This window comes from Tinamus guttatus, unplaced genomic scaffold (assembly GCF_059628265.1).
Source record: "Tinamus guttatus ecotype Peru unplaced genomic scaffold, ASM5962826v1 Tinamus_guttatus_pri_ptg000116l, whole genome shotgun sequence".
Taxonomy (NCBI): domain Eukaryota; kingdom Metazoa; phylum Chordata; class Aves; order Tinamiformes; family Tinamidae; genus Tinamus; species Tinamus guttatus.
The window spans coordinates 2,176,704-2,190,942 of record NW_028288650.1 but is presented as its reverse complement, the minus strand read 5'-3'; the positions used below and the strand labels follow the sequence as shown (position 1 = coordinate 2,190,942).

Below are 14,239 nucleotides of genomic sequence, written 5' to 3'. Positions count from 1 at the left end.
AATGCCTGCTTCCTAATGCTACATAGGTCTTAAGAGGTTTATTCTCATTTTTGGTGACAGTTTCTGGCTGTCACAGGACTTGACACTAAGGGATTCTCAGGGACAACCTCTGATCCCCAAACCAAGATGCTTTGAGCATGACTCCTGGGAAGGTAAAAACATTCCTCTCCTTAAAAACAGGATCCTTAAGAGAGGAAGTCGCCTGCCTGTAAGACGAGGTGAAAGCTTTGCAGGGTTGGGCTATAGAGGTCCATATCCAAGGGAAGGGACGGGTTCGGTCGATAGGTGGGTTGAATTCCCATTCCAAAGGTGCCCACCGTTAGATGAAGCAAAAGCTGCACAGGGTAGGACAGATTTGGGCACAGCAGAACAGTGTGATTCAGGTAAAAGTTCCTTTTTCATCTGCAGATTTAATGAATTGGAAAGAATCACCTATATCCTACAAAGTCAGTAGCCAACATCAGAATAGTTAATTTTAATACATGGACTATTGTGAGAATGTCAGTCATAGGAACATCACTTAGAACAAGATGTAAGGGCTATCAATAAAAGAGTGGTTGATGTATATCCAGCAGTACCTCACTCTCCTTGATTAGTGTTGTTAACAGTATACCAACATCTCTTTTACAGTAAAAGATGCTTTCTTTTGTATCCTATGGGACGGACAAAGTCAGAAGCTGTTTGCTTTTGAAGGAGAAATTCCCACAAGAGAAAGCAAAATGCAGCTGTGCCAGACCATGCTTCCTCAAGGCTTTAAGAATAGCCCCTACTCTTTAGTAACATTGGCAAATGTGGAGCAGTGTGAAGGTAAGAAGCTGAAAATTACCTTGTTACACCTGTTCACTACTCTGCCTTGTAGACTGTATTCCACTCATTCACAGCTGAGATACTGCCTTACAAGAGCCAGAATGGGAGTTATTTACTGATAGAAACAGTTTTGAGATAAAAGGAGAGCAGAAGGCCAGCTAGAAGAAGAAAGAGGAGCAAAGCCAGTGCCAGAAACTACAGAGGTTGATTGTTTAAATCATCAATTGATGGCTTAAATGCAGGCTCTGGCATTATGAGAAGGAACTGATTTGAAATATACCTTTGGGGTAATACATGCTCATGGGGCCAGTTGGAACAGGGATTGTTATACCTGCTTCTTGCTAACACCAATGTAGTAAGAGGTTTATTCCTGATGTCAACAACACAGGCACCACCTCCTCCCACCTTTCGTTCCCAAGGTTCAGCTGTACCCAGCTCCATCTCTTTGAAATCCTGCTTACAGGTCCAGAAGGTCACAACATGCCCCTCCACTCTTAGAAACCAAGATTTTTTTCCTTTTCAGAGACTATTGACTTGAACATACTACCATACCACACTGCTGCAAAAGCTGTTTATTTCAGCTTCTGCTCATCCATATGTGCATATAAAAAGTGACTAATAGAAAATTCCAGTTACAAGAACTAAGATATTTCATAACATAGTGGGTAGTAGTGTCTTATTACACAAGTATAGGTATGATACACATGCCCACCAACTCTCCCCCTGCTTTTCCTTTACCATATTTCCAGGTTCAACATTTAAATGAGACTTTACATCAGATAAAGCTCATATCACAACAACTCCAGCACTTCCAGCATCTGCTGCCCCTTCTGTAGGTGATCTGGCCCCAGGCACCTGACTGCAGTGGCAGGTTGACTGAAGGTAGCCAGAGGACACTCTTGAGACATAGGGACAGCTGAGAAGTAGCTTCTCCTTGTCCATAGCTGTGGATTTCCCAGATTATGCAGCAGCCTCAAAAGTGACATTTCTCAGTACAGCATCAGTAGGGGACAGGTTTAAGATCTCTTCAAAGGAAGGACCTTCATCCTCTGGGGGTAGTTCTGCCTCAAACATACGCTGAAGCAGAGCATCAACTGTTCGGTACCCTGAGGGGGACAGGAATTAAAACAGAAACAGAAAGTTAGTCTAAAGCTCCATTCCTATTGCTTAACTTTTTCTGAGAAATCTCCCCCCAATGAATCTCCTACTCAAATCTTGTTTCTACTTCGTTTTACACAAAGCAGAAAAACCCACCACATCCACCAATGCCCCACCTGCCTTCCCTTTGTATTTGATCTACTTTTAAGCATCCTGAACACTTGAGAACAAGACTTATTTTAACTCTTAAAGGTCTAATCCTTTACAAGGATTCCTTGAATGGATGCATGATCTTATCAGCTGTCATAATGAGAAACATGAGGATCTGTTTCCTTAAGAGGATCTGTCTACAGGACAGCAAGAAGGTACAGCAATAATGTCAGTAGAAAGAAGTATGTGTATTATACCAGGGAATGTGACATGTAGTTACCCAGTGATCCAAGGCAGGAGGAAAGCAAAGTGCATACAGGGAGTAGAGACCAGTAGAGAACAGGCTTCTTAACAGCAGGACCTTAGCCATGAAGACAGTGTCTTTATGGAGCTGTCAAGCATGCACCAAGTACGTAGGTAGAAGGTCGGAGAGCAGGAGAGTGGAAGAGCTCTGCTACAGAAGTAAAAGAGACAACATTACAGAGCATGCAGGGCTCTCTAAATGCCTCCAGGACAGGTTTTGGCAGCTCAAACCCATGGCCAACCTTCTGCCTAGGAAGCAGAAGTGCTCTGGGAGCTTCTCCCAAGACAGAATGGCTGCCAGGCACAGTTCAGTGTTCTGGCCTCTTTTAAAGCAGCTATGGAACAGACCAGCAGCAGTTACCACTTCCAGAAGTCTTCAGGGTCACACTTACGTTTGGAGGCAATTTTAAACACCAGCCCCTTAGCTTGTGGCTTTGTTCCACCTTCTCCCTCAAGGTCATGTTCAGCACTCTCCATGTTATCGACCAGTTTTTCATCCTGGAGCTCATCCCTACACAAGAAAGAGAACCAGATGTTATTCCAGGGGAGGGCCACATGTGCACAGCAGCAGTGGATCCTCTCAGATAGGAGAAGCACTGCAGTGACCCTGCAGGTCTCCATCACCTCTCCAGTATCCTGGAGAACAGCCCCGGGCTGGAAGACAATACCAAGGCAGGCTCTGAACTCAACTTCCACCTGCAAGAACAAGGTAAGTGACTCTGCTACCACCTAGTAGTTTTATCATGGTTACATCTGATGTGCCAAGCCAGCCGTATCCATCTTCACTCTCTAAGGGACTTACTCTTGGATTCCCATTCCCAGTTCCTGGATTTTCTGTTCAATGGCTGTTTCCACTTCACTCTTCTCTAGTGAATACTCCACAAAGAAGGCCTCCAAGATGAATGACACAAAGATGCTGAAAGAAAGAAAGAAACAGCAGGATTACATAGCAGCACTGCATCACTAGCATCCCCTATGCTTATGGGCATGCCAATTTCACAACCCAGCACTGGGGACCCAGGGCTCATAGTAATGTCTGCTAGAGACAGGGAGCTGTCAGCACTTGATGCAGAAAAGAACAGATGCAACAGGCTCTACTACACTAACAAATCACAGAATCCCAGGATGGTTGAGGTTGGAAGGGGCCTCTGGAGATCATCCAGTCCAACCCCCTGCTCCATTAGGGACACCCAGAGCACAGGGTGGCATCCAGGCGGGTTGGAAGATCTCCAGAGAAGGAGCCTCCACAGCCTCTCTGGGCAGCCTGTGCCAGGGCTCTGGCACCTTCACAGGAAAGAAGTTCTTCCTCCATGGAGATGGAACTGCCTGGGTTTTAATTTATACCCATTACCCCTTGTTCTGTCACTAGCCACCACCAAGTTGGTCCCATCCTCTTTACATTCTCCCCTCACATATTTGTGCATATTGATATCTTGTGTTTCTCTAAAAGCTGCCTCATGCATGACCCCTGGATCATCAGCACAGCCTTGGCAGGGGGCAGAGCCCCTTCTCCTTCACTCCAGGACTGGGATGGGAGCAAACCAAGACTTACTTGACAATAATTATAACCATCACAATGTGGAAAGCAATGAAGTACAGCTTTGCAGGCTGGACAGTCACTTTGGCAAATCCGCTGGCAAAGAGTATAACAGAGCAGTTAAGGGCTAAAGTGCTAAGGGAGGAGAACATCTGCTGTGGAGTGACACTAAGGGAGGAAACTGATAACTATGGCCTAGTAGCAATCTTTGAAAAGTCATTCTGCAGGGATTATTTCTGTTATGTGGCACTATATACATGGGTACACACAAGGCAGAAGGAGGAGCAGGAGGCAGAGTATGATACTGGAGGTCAAGGTTAAACCTTCCACCATAAAGGATATCATGCCACTGATTGACGACAGTGAGCTCCAACAGGACTATGAAGGAAGAAGCAAAGTTATTGAAATTGTTCTTGCAGTATTTCCCACGGGCAAACAGAGAGTCCTTGAGAGCTGGGTTTCCACACTCCAGAGCATGAGGAGCATTCGAGTTTGCAGGGAAGAACTGGATTTTCCCCTGGAATAACTCCATGCCAATGATAGCAAATACATAGTACACGACCTGGGAAGACAAACTCCATCCATCACTTGTTTCTCCAGTAAGCAACAAGACCCATAGCAAGTTTGCTAGTTCCTGCAGGAGGTTTTGTTTTGCCTTTTAGTTGTGTTACTGCAAAACTGCTGAGGAGTAGATAGAGGTAAAGAACCCATTCAAGGACAATTCCCACGCAGGAGTAAAACATAAGCCATAAATTGGAGCCCAAGGACATGGGAATAGAGAATTCTCAAACTCAGAGTGCTTAAAAAAAAAAAAAAAAAAAAAAGAGACAAATAGGTTCCTCGTTCTCAGCTTTTTGTTCAAACGAGGTTTCTTTGCATGTGTAATAACTTGGAACCAAATCAGCACTTACAGTTAAAATGGCCCTCTATCCAAACCTTATTCTCTTGGATTACTTTAAACACATTCCTGCAAAACTGGAGTGCTTTGAGCCAAGACACTAGGGTATCTTACCAGAGTCAGCCCACCGAATGTCAGCATTGTCGGTACGATGTTTATCAGCGTGTTCATGATGACTCGAAACCTACAGCAAACGATTCATTACACCACTTCCCACGAGGAGGCTCTGTTAAAGCCCTTGCTTATCTTCCCATCCCATCCAGCAAGGGATCCCCCAATGTACCCATTTATTATGACAGTTTTCAGAGAAGCTGCAGCACCTCAGCTCATCCCAGGCACATGCAGACAAGGTCTTGGGGATGTTTGAGTAGCCACAGTCAATGCAAAGCAACCCTGCCAGGCAATGCAAGGAACCATCTCCCAGCTACTCTCTAAGGCCTATCCCACAAATTTATCCCTTTGCCATTCTGTTTGTTACCTTTGAATGCTATCAACAATCCTTATTAGCCTGAGGACCCTTAATATGAAGACAATGTCCAGAATTTGTTGGCTGTTGTACTCTGTAGCTGAGAAAGGTAAACAGATTATTTTTCAAAATAAATAAATAAAGCAGGGAACTATGGACTTCAAACATTAGTAAGCACTATCTATTTGTGCAATAGGTAGCCAAAGACTCCCCAAAAGCTACCTCATCCTCCCCACCAAAACTTCCCAGAGCCTAAGTTAGTTCTTAGAAACCCTACAGAAAATTCCTTGACCTTTCTACAAGCTTCCCAAGCCCAAAATGATTGCAAAAGAGCAGTCTTAAGAACACCAGGTTTCCCAAATGCATGCAGGTTTTTTAAACTGCACTTACTCGATTTTAGAGTGGTGTTGAGTATTGTTGCAGTCAAGGCAGCAAAGATGATCAGGGTATCAAACCTAGCACGAGGGAAGGGTAGTGCTGTTGGATTTGTGGGCAGCATAGAATGGACTTTTAGCTGCCACACGACAGATGAGTAGTGACCCCTGTCCCTATATCTGCACAGGACCGTCTTGTTTCCTCTTGGATTTGCAGGACAGAGAGGTGGGAAAGCTCTTGGTTAACCAAAACTCACTCCCCTTGCCCAGCAGAAGGGAATGTTGTTCACATACCACAAAGGCATCTTTGTTAAGATAGCGGATCCAGGTCTTTTGTCACCTAGAGGTCAGAGATGACAAGGGAAAGCTCTGAGCTAGCAGAGGGGACAGAGGACAGAAGTCCTCTGCAAAGAGCACATTTTCATCTTGTGCTCACAGTCGTTTCAACTACACCTTAACACGAGTTGTCTCAGTCAGCTAATCTCCCTCAAGAGACTTGCAGTTCTTGACCAGCAGAACCTCTTCACTTAGCACTGCCTTCACAACAGCCACCCAGCCCACTCACCAGTTCCAGAATTGGTTTTTGCCAAAGAACGTCCTTGGTTCGTAAGTATACACTTTCAGGAGTATCTCAATTATATACAGTGCAAGGAAGACCCACTCTGCATAGGAAATATAGGGGCTTTCCTCATCCAAAGCAATGAATATAGCATTTATTAGAATAATGACATCGTAAGTCCAAACAAATCCCCTGCAGGAAAAGAAAGAAAAAGGAATCAGTCTGCCACTCCCAAGGTCAATACTAGGGTTAATTCAGAGTTCTCTTCACCTCCTCCCTCAGGCAATGCCATTTAGAAAGCTTTCTCAACCAGCCCATTCTTCCTCAAACTGAGGGTTTAGGAGAGTTGCTCTGGACTTTAGCTTTGCTCTTGACATCAACACTGAAAACAGCGCGTGCCTTCAAGGTATGCAACTGTGTTTCTCAATGTTAAACACATACTCTTAAATACCGACTGCAACTGAATTTTCACCAAGTCAAGCAGTACTTTTTTCAAGCAGAAAGACTGGACAAGTGAATCAAAAGACTGAACAATATTAGGAAGAGTGATTGATAAACCAGTTATGAGTTTTGCCATTCAGAGAAGACACCCCAACACACTAAGGAAATGGGTAGACCTGAATCTCCTGATTTCAGAGAGAAATGCAAAGTCCTGCACCTGCAGAGAAATAACCTCCTACACCAGTACAGGCTGGGGGCCAGCTGCCTGGAAAGCAGCTCAGCAGGGATGATGCTGGGAGTCTTGCTAGGCAAATTAAACCACGAGCCAGCAAGGCATCCTTGTGGCAAAGGAGGCCAAGAGCCTCCTGAGCTGCATTAGGAAGAGCATTGCCAGCAGCTCAAGGCAGGCAGTCCTCACCAACTGCTTCCCACCAAGGAGACCATATCTGGACGCTGACACACTGAGGTATCTACAGCATGTCACCCAGAAGGGCATTTGCTTGCTACACCACTGCTCTGCAGCCCTTTGGGATATCAAGAGCCACTTGCTCCAGGAGCACAGCCTTACCTGTGCCTAACCATGCTGCGCAGAAACTGGCTTGCTGTTGAGTTGTAGAGATGAGGCATCCATCGGGCCAGCGGATGCCTGCGTATCTTGAGGGTGATCACCTGGATGTTGAGGAGATCTGCCAGGCGTACAAAGGATTTTTTGTCTGCAGTAGGGAAGAGCAATGAACATCAGTCTGCATTCATAACAAAAGTGACCGTGACCTGCACATGTAAACCTGCCTGCACACAAGCTGCAACGGTTTAGTCTCAAACTCAGGACACCACATATTGAACTTAATTCTTGGCAGTTCCTCTGTCCCACTCCTGGCAGACTGGCTCAAGCTAGAGCCCAATAGCCCACACAAGCCTTTCGTGACCAGGGTGAGTAGGATCTGGAATGAGGAGACTGGCCCATCATTCCTGATATCCTGTCTCCATCAGGAGCAGAGAAAGAAACTCCAGAAGAGCATGTGGGACACCACATTGCTCAGAAGAGTCTGCTAATAAGGGAGAGCCCTGAGAATGGGAGCTGCCACAGTCCATGGTCAAACCTGCCACGTGAAGAGCTGCCCACAGTATACCCAGCACTGTCTACAGCATCAAAATAAAAACAAACAAAACAAAAACCACACGACTTTTCAAAACTTGAACGCTCTGGATAGGGAAGCAGGAAGAGAGCCCTGAAGTCCCTCTAGGTCCATTAGAGGGCACAGGTCTCTTTGGCAGACCCCCTGAAGCACCCGGCTCCTGACCCCAACCTCCTTCCCAACATGTGGGCACAGCAGGCCCCTGCTGCTCACCTATGAAGCCCTTCTGCTCATCATCAGATATGTGCAGCAGCAACTCTCGGTGGGAGTTGCTGATATCAGGAGCCACCAGTTTGACAAGCTGCTTCCACTGGGCTTCTCTAACCACAAATTCGGCTCCCTCCTCTTCCTTCAGGAGGTTGAAGGCCTCTACCATCTTGCGGCGCTTCATGTAAGCAAGCTTGCGGATCTCATTCTAGAAAGAATTTCAGAATTCAGACAGCTTCAACCCCTCTTCCCCCTCCTTTGCTTTTTCATCTTGTTTCCATGCACAGCGATGCAAGATGAGGCCCACAAGACTACTTTTGGAGAGATATTAGGCACGATGTACAGCACAATCAATGGGGTGAGGGAAGTGCAATTTAACTGGCAACAAGAGCATTCTGGAGATTACTAGATCCCTTGCTGCTGGAAGATGCAAGGAAAACTGGAATAAAACTGCAAGACATGATACAAAGGATGCCGCCTAGCAGAAAGAAGATATGGGGGAATATCTTTTAAAAAAATTGTTCGAAAAAATAACATCACAAGAACTGCATGGCCTCAGGTCACAGAAGCAAAGACATTGCATCCACATGTGCTGCCCATCCATAAAGATGGAAATTCCAGTATTTGCTTAAGCCTCTGGACACAAGTACTGCACTGCACTCACTCAAGGCTGAAATAGTGGGAATTCTGATTTATTCAGACCTCACTTTACACTTCCTTTCCTTTAAGGACTTGCTCACTGGCACAGGAGCACTGTGTGCTTACAATCAGCTGAGAACAGTCCTCTGCATAGAGACAGAGTTTTCTGTCCCTTGTTACAAAAAGTCCATCTGTGCTTGCCATTTGCAGAACCCCAGCAGAGGCCAGAAACCAAGCATCTATTCAAGAGCTGTTCCATGTTTTCTAGAAGCAGAGGTTTTCTACAGGAAAGCAAGGTGCCTGCATACAAAGTTATACAAAAAAGGTAGGCAGCTGCTGGTGACTATTCACCCCTCCATACATTACCTTTAGGTGCTTTCTGTAGTTGTTGTACACAACAGCCAGGAAGACAGACATGAAGATATAGGTGTTGATGATGACATAGGTAATGAAGAACAGTGCATACCACCAGCTGAAGTCAAATGCTGGCATCCTAAAGAGAGGGGAAAGATTACTGCTTGTAGAACAATCAGAAATAAAGTCACTTCTGGAAAACTGTCTTCTAAATGGCTTTCAAAGTACTGGTTTGGATCGCCAAATAATACTTCATCTCTGAACGGAAGAATCTATTAGGTAACTTAGAATTTTCTTCTGCTCATTCTTCATCCTGTATTCTTTAGTTCCATTTTGAGGAGGTACAGAAAGCAGAGATGCTAAATCTAGCCTGACATAAGCTTAAGTGCAGAGGCTTAAAGCAAGGTCTTAGCCACAAGCTGGTGAATTATTAGCTTTGCAGACCCTCACTGCAATGTTGCACTCAGATCTCCACTTCCACCCGCTCCAGGAGAAGTGGCTGTGTCTCACTCCAACACCCAGGGTGCAAGCAGCATCCCCCAGTTCCGTTCAGCACATCTGCAGCATCCAAGCAACTGCATTTTTGAGGGCTCTTTCACATTACAAACTGAAATAGCAACCAAGTTTGAACAAATAAAGATGGAAGGCTCATGCTGTACATAAACTCAATTGTGCACATTGAAACTGCACAGGGCACTTGCAAATATTATGAGACAAAAAGGCATATAGCCACTAGAAAACACTCTTCCTTAAAAAAAAGGGAGAAAATAAATACAAAAAATAAACCACTCGATCAAAGTTTTGGCAGGGCCAAAGTTTGTAGGGCCTCAGGTTTGAGCCTTTATTAGCTATTGAGTTATTTGAAAAGCAAATTTTTCAGCACACCTTTTCCAGTTGTCTTCCTAACCTCACTGTCTGGTTCAGATTCCACTTATAGAGCAGGAAGCTGACAACTCAAAGCCACTACAGGTTGGAAAATAGAACACATACTGCCACTCCAAAAGAAGTTACTGAGTCAAATAGAATTGTTCTAACTAGGGATCCTGCCTGGATGTGCCAGGGCCATGCACAATGGTCATATTACTAAGCAAGCACTGCAGATGCATTCACACACACACACACAAGCTGAAAGCTCAGAGAACATACATGACATCCGGGCTGTTTGCTGTTGTCACTAGCACATACAGATCAAACACAATTTCCAGGTAGTTTGTAAAATATGGCAAGCCTTCTGCTGTCTGAAGATTCCTAGGAGGAAACAGACAACTCTAATTAGAGAGGCCACATATCCCACCCCACAAGTGCAGGGATCAGCAGTGCTCATATTCAGAGTATAGCTCAGAGCTGCCAGATGCCCCCCTACCCCAAAGCATCACACCCAGTCTTCCCAACCCACTCTGGGCAGAAAAGGATTCATACCTCTCACCAAAAAGCTTCAAGGCCATGAGGGAGAACATGAGAACACTGAACATGAAGAGCAAGAAGACATAGGTGATCTCCGGGAACGTGTTGCGGATGCTGCGAAACGCTCTTCGAATCTGCCGGGGTAATGGGAGTTTAGAAATGTGGCAGTAGCTGCTTTTCCCTTCCCACCTACACAGAAACACCTGCACGGGGACAGACAGACAAGGGGACGCAGGAACTCCTCTGCAGCCCAGCAGGAGAGATTCTGACCTGGACATACCAGTTCTGTTCTGCAAAAGCCTTTCCTCTTAACTTCTCAGAGGAGAGGATGGATGGAGACCCAGTCTTCATACCACTGGGAACTCAGCTAGCAAAGGGACAAATTCATCTCCAGGGACGAGACAGAGGCCAGAATCTCTAGGCCACCAAAGCCAAGCTCAGAACATGAGAGTTCAGTTGTTCCCTCCTCCAGGTCTCCACACCACAGTAGTTTATTCATGACAAGGCAGGACCAAAACAGTCTTCAGCAACAGGACAAGTTGTCCCCACGACAAGAGGAACCAAAGTCCAGGCAGCCTGTCTAGACTGGGAACTCAGTTTCCAAGCACAGCAACACACTTGAGCCTGTTTGCCTAGAAGGATTCCAGAAATAAGTAACTCGACCCTGACCAGGGCAGGATAAAAGCAGCCCCAATCCCCAGCAAATTCACCCTGTGCTGGAGAAGCAGTTTTCTTGCCCACAATGCTGCTTATTTTCACTCATTTCAAGGATAGTATCTAACTCTGCTTAGAGATAGAGGCTGCTCTTCCACACAGGCTGGAGGGGAAACTCCCTTCCTTACAGGAAACACGCTTCCTTCTCTGCTAATTTTCACCGAGCACGACCTTACCCCATGCATGCCCTGCACCACGCACTTCCCTCCAAAAGCCTTCCTCACCTGGCGACTCTCTGCAAAGTTGATCAAGAAGATGGGCCTCACTATTCTTGACCAACGAACACTCCTCACATTGTATATCCTGAGGGCCCCAAAGACAGCCAAGTCTATCAGAGACATCTGAGGAAAAAAAAAAAAAAAAGAGAGAGAGAGAAGTAACATTCTCTGAAGCAGACTTATAAACATATCCAGATGACAGCAACGTTAGCTAATAAAACGCATACACACAGAACAGGGGCAAACAGGCTGAGGTGGAGGTTGAATTGGCTTTGGCTCTTGTGGATCTGATGCACAAGGACTCTTCATTGCCAGGAAAGCAACAGGAAGAAAAGCACCTCGGCACTGACCACCTCAACCCTGGTAGGTATGTAGACCTAACTCACCAGGATTGCAACCATGACACAGATGTTCTTGGTATCCTTCCAAAATATGTTGCGAGGGGTGACTTTCGCAAAGTGCATGAGCCGGACAGAGAACACCAGAAGGCACAACACTTCCATCAGAGATGCAGCCTACAGAGAAAGGAAAAAAGAGATACTGAGTCAGGACAAAGGAGTGCAGTGCTAGATCTCTTCACAGAGATGAGGATGCAGAAAAACAGTCCTGAGGGCAATACATTACTTTTGCTTTGAGATACAAGGACTAGACTTGCATCAGGCAGAAGACTGATGTTGTTTTCCAAGACAAAGAAAAGAAGTGTCACTTTTACTCATGGTCACATCTGCCACAGATGATGTCAGTAATGGCAGCCATGGTTCCTACTGCGTTACTATGCCCATTCCCCTCCCCTTGCATTTCCAGTAGATCAAAACTATCAAGGGGAAAATCATTATCAGTTCTCCCTTGACATCAAGACAAATCCTTAACGTGTTCCAATGGGCAACGTGGCAGTAGCTGTGTTCCTGCTACCACACGGCCTGAAGACTTACCAAGAAGGGAAGCGGATACACAGCAGGTTCTTCAAACAGCACAAGGGAAAGGTTGAGAAAGATGAAGAAATAGGTGGTTGCTTGCATCGCCCAATGGTTATAAAGGTAGTAAAGCCTGCGGAAAGAAGGCAGTAGCACCATTAGCCATGGATTCAATGCACATACCCAGGGACTCAGAATATTCTTCAGAGATCACTTTTCTAAGTAGTTAATATTGCAAGGAGGACAGGGAGAAGTTTACAAGTTTTTGCCAGCTGAGAGCTCCTGGTGGAAACCATCATATTGTCCTCGTACAATCTCAGATTGACTGGGTTGACTCAGGCTTGCCAGATCTCAGCCAGGGGCTAGGGCCCAGCATCCAGCCCCATTAGCTTGTTTTTTCCCCCTGGTCCTTCCTTCCACTCAGACAGTCCCTATACTCCTTTTCAGGAAACATAAAAGGCAGAAAGAAGAAGCACAGGTGCTCTTCTGTTGACTTTAAGTTCGAAAACATGTATTTTTTTTTTCCTCTAGTTACCTTGCTCCTTAATTTGAGTGCAGACTTCTGCAGAGGTCAGAAAGCCACATGATACACAAACCAAGCCTGATTAAATATTTAACCTCTTTTCTTTGCAGGTTAAAAAGCAGAGAGACAAGACAAGCCACCACAGAGAGGCACAGAGATACCAAGTAATCTATTTTTAATACATAAATCAAGAGGCCCCAAAGCAGCAAAAACCCCAGGGAATATTTGCATTAACCGTGAACACATCCAGTGCTGAACTCCCCACAGGTTTCACACTACAGCACACAACGGGGGTGCCTCTTGTTTGTGAAAAAGCTCTTGTGGAAGGACTTGCTGTTTCCCCGCTGATGTAAAGGCCACCAGCATGGCCAAGGAATCACCTCAGCTTCCCAAGAGGGACGTTTTGGGGCGTGCAGGGGGATATGGCAACACCGTTATGATAACGGCGATTGGAAAAACAACCGATTCCTGCAGCAAGGGCTGCCCCAGGCGCCTCCAAGCCCCGCGGCGGCCGCCGAAGCTTCGCGAGCGCAGAGAGAGGAGCCGGCTGAAGGGATGGCCGCGAGGGCAGCCCCTACCTGACGGCGCCCGGCGACGTCTCGAACGGGATGTTCCTGTTGTACTGCGCGTCGGACACCAGCGCGGCCGCCAGCAGCAGCCCCTGCGGCGAGGGAGCGCCGTGAGCGGCGGCCGCCCAGACCCCGAGCCCCGCCGGCACCCACCGCCGCCGCCTCCTCCCGCAGCGCCCGGCCCGTTCCCCCGCCGCTACCTGCGGGGCAGCCGCCGCCTCAGCCATGGCCGCGGGCAGCGCGACGCGGGGGAGCGCCCCCGGCCCCGCCGCCTTTAACGCGGCGCGGGGCCGTCCCGCCGCGCCGGGGGCGGCGCGCACCAAGCCCCGCGCGGGGGTGCGCGGCGCGGCGGGAACGGCCACGCCGCGGGGCGCCGCCACCCGCGCCCGCCCGGCGCGGAGCCCTCGCCGCCCGCAGCGCCCTCTCCCCGCGGGGCAGCCGCGGCCAAGGCGGCCGGGCGGGCGGGCGCCGCTCCCGCCGGCCACCCCCGTCTCCCGCCGCGTGGTGTCGCCCGGGGCGGGTTGCCCGCCCCGGCGCGGCCGTTGGCGGCGATGGCGGCGGAGGCGCTGGGCGCGCGCGCCGTGCGGCTCGCGCTGCTGGCGGCCTTCGCGGCGGGCGCGCTCGTGGGCTGGCAGGCGGCGCGCGCCCGGCGCCGCTTCCTGCAGTGGCGCAAGCGGCGGCTGCAGCAGCGGCTGGAGGCGGCGCAGGAGCAGCTCGAGCGGCTTGAGGCGGCCTGAGGAGGCGCCGCGCGGGACATGGCGGCCTGAGGAGGCGCCGCGCGGGACATGGCGGCGCCGCGCGCCGCTCCGGCCCGCCGAGCAGCACCGCGCGGAGCGGGGAAGGAGCCTCGTGCAGCCTCGCTGGGAAGGGAGAGCGCCGTGCGGGATAACGGGAGCCGTGCGGGATAACGGGAGCCGCCCTCGCCAAG

General features: G+C 48.2%; 2 protein-coding genes across 2 annotated transcripts; one reads left to right on the top strand and one right to left on the bottom strand.

The window, feature by feature from the left end:
* Window positions 1–1,364: 1,364 nt before the first annotated feature.
* LOC104570186 (two pore channel protein 2) lies at window positions 1,365–13,538 on the bottom strand. The gene is made up of 19 exons (XM_088521320.1): window positions 13,512–13,538; window positions 13,321–13,403; window positions 12,238–12,352; window positions 11,692–11,820; window positions 11,312–11,428; window positions 10,389–10,507; window positions 10,116–10,217; window positions 8,982–9,108; window positions 7,983–8,184; window positions 7,202–7,346; window positions 6,199–6,384; window positions 5,650–5,714; window positions 5,272–5,359; window positions 4,908–4,977; window positions 4,238–4,457; window positions 3,911–4,001; window positions 3,161–3,274; window positions 2,751–2,869; window positions 1,365–1,913 (listed from the first exon to the last, which is right to left on the bottom strand). Exons 1-19 carry the CDS (start codon window positions 13,536–13,538, stop codon window positions 1,768–1,770), a joined length of 2,265 nt encoding a protein of 754 aa, XP_088377446.1. The 3' UTR covers window positions 1,365–1,767.
* A 324-nt stretch (window positions 13,539–13,862) lies between these two features.
* MTLN (mitoregulin) lies at window positions 13,863–14,048 on the top strand. Its single transcript, XM_088521319.1, has one exon. It carries the CDS (start codon window positions 13,863–13,865, stop codon window positions 14,046–14,048), a length of 186 nt encoding a protein of 61 aa, XP_088377445.1.
* Window positions 14,049–14,239: the final 191 nt, after the last annotated feature.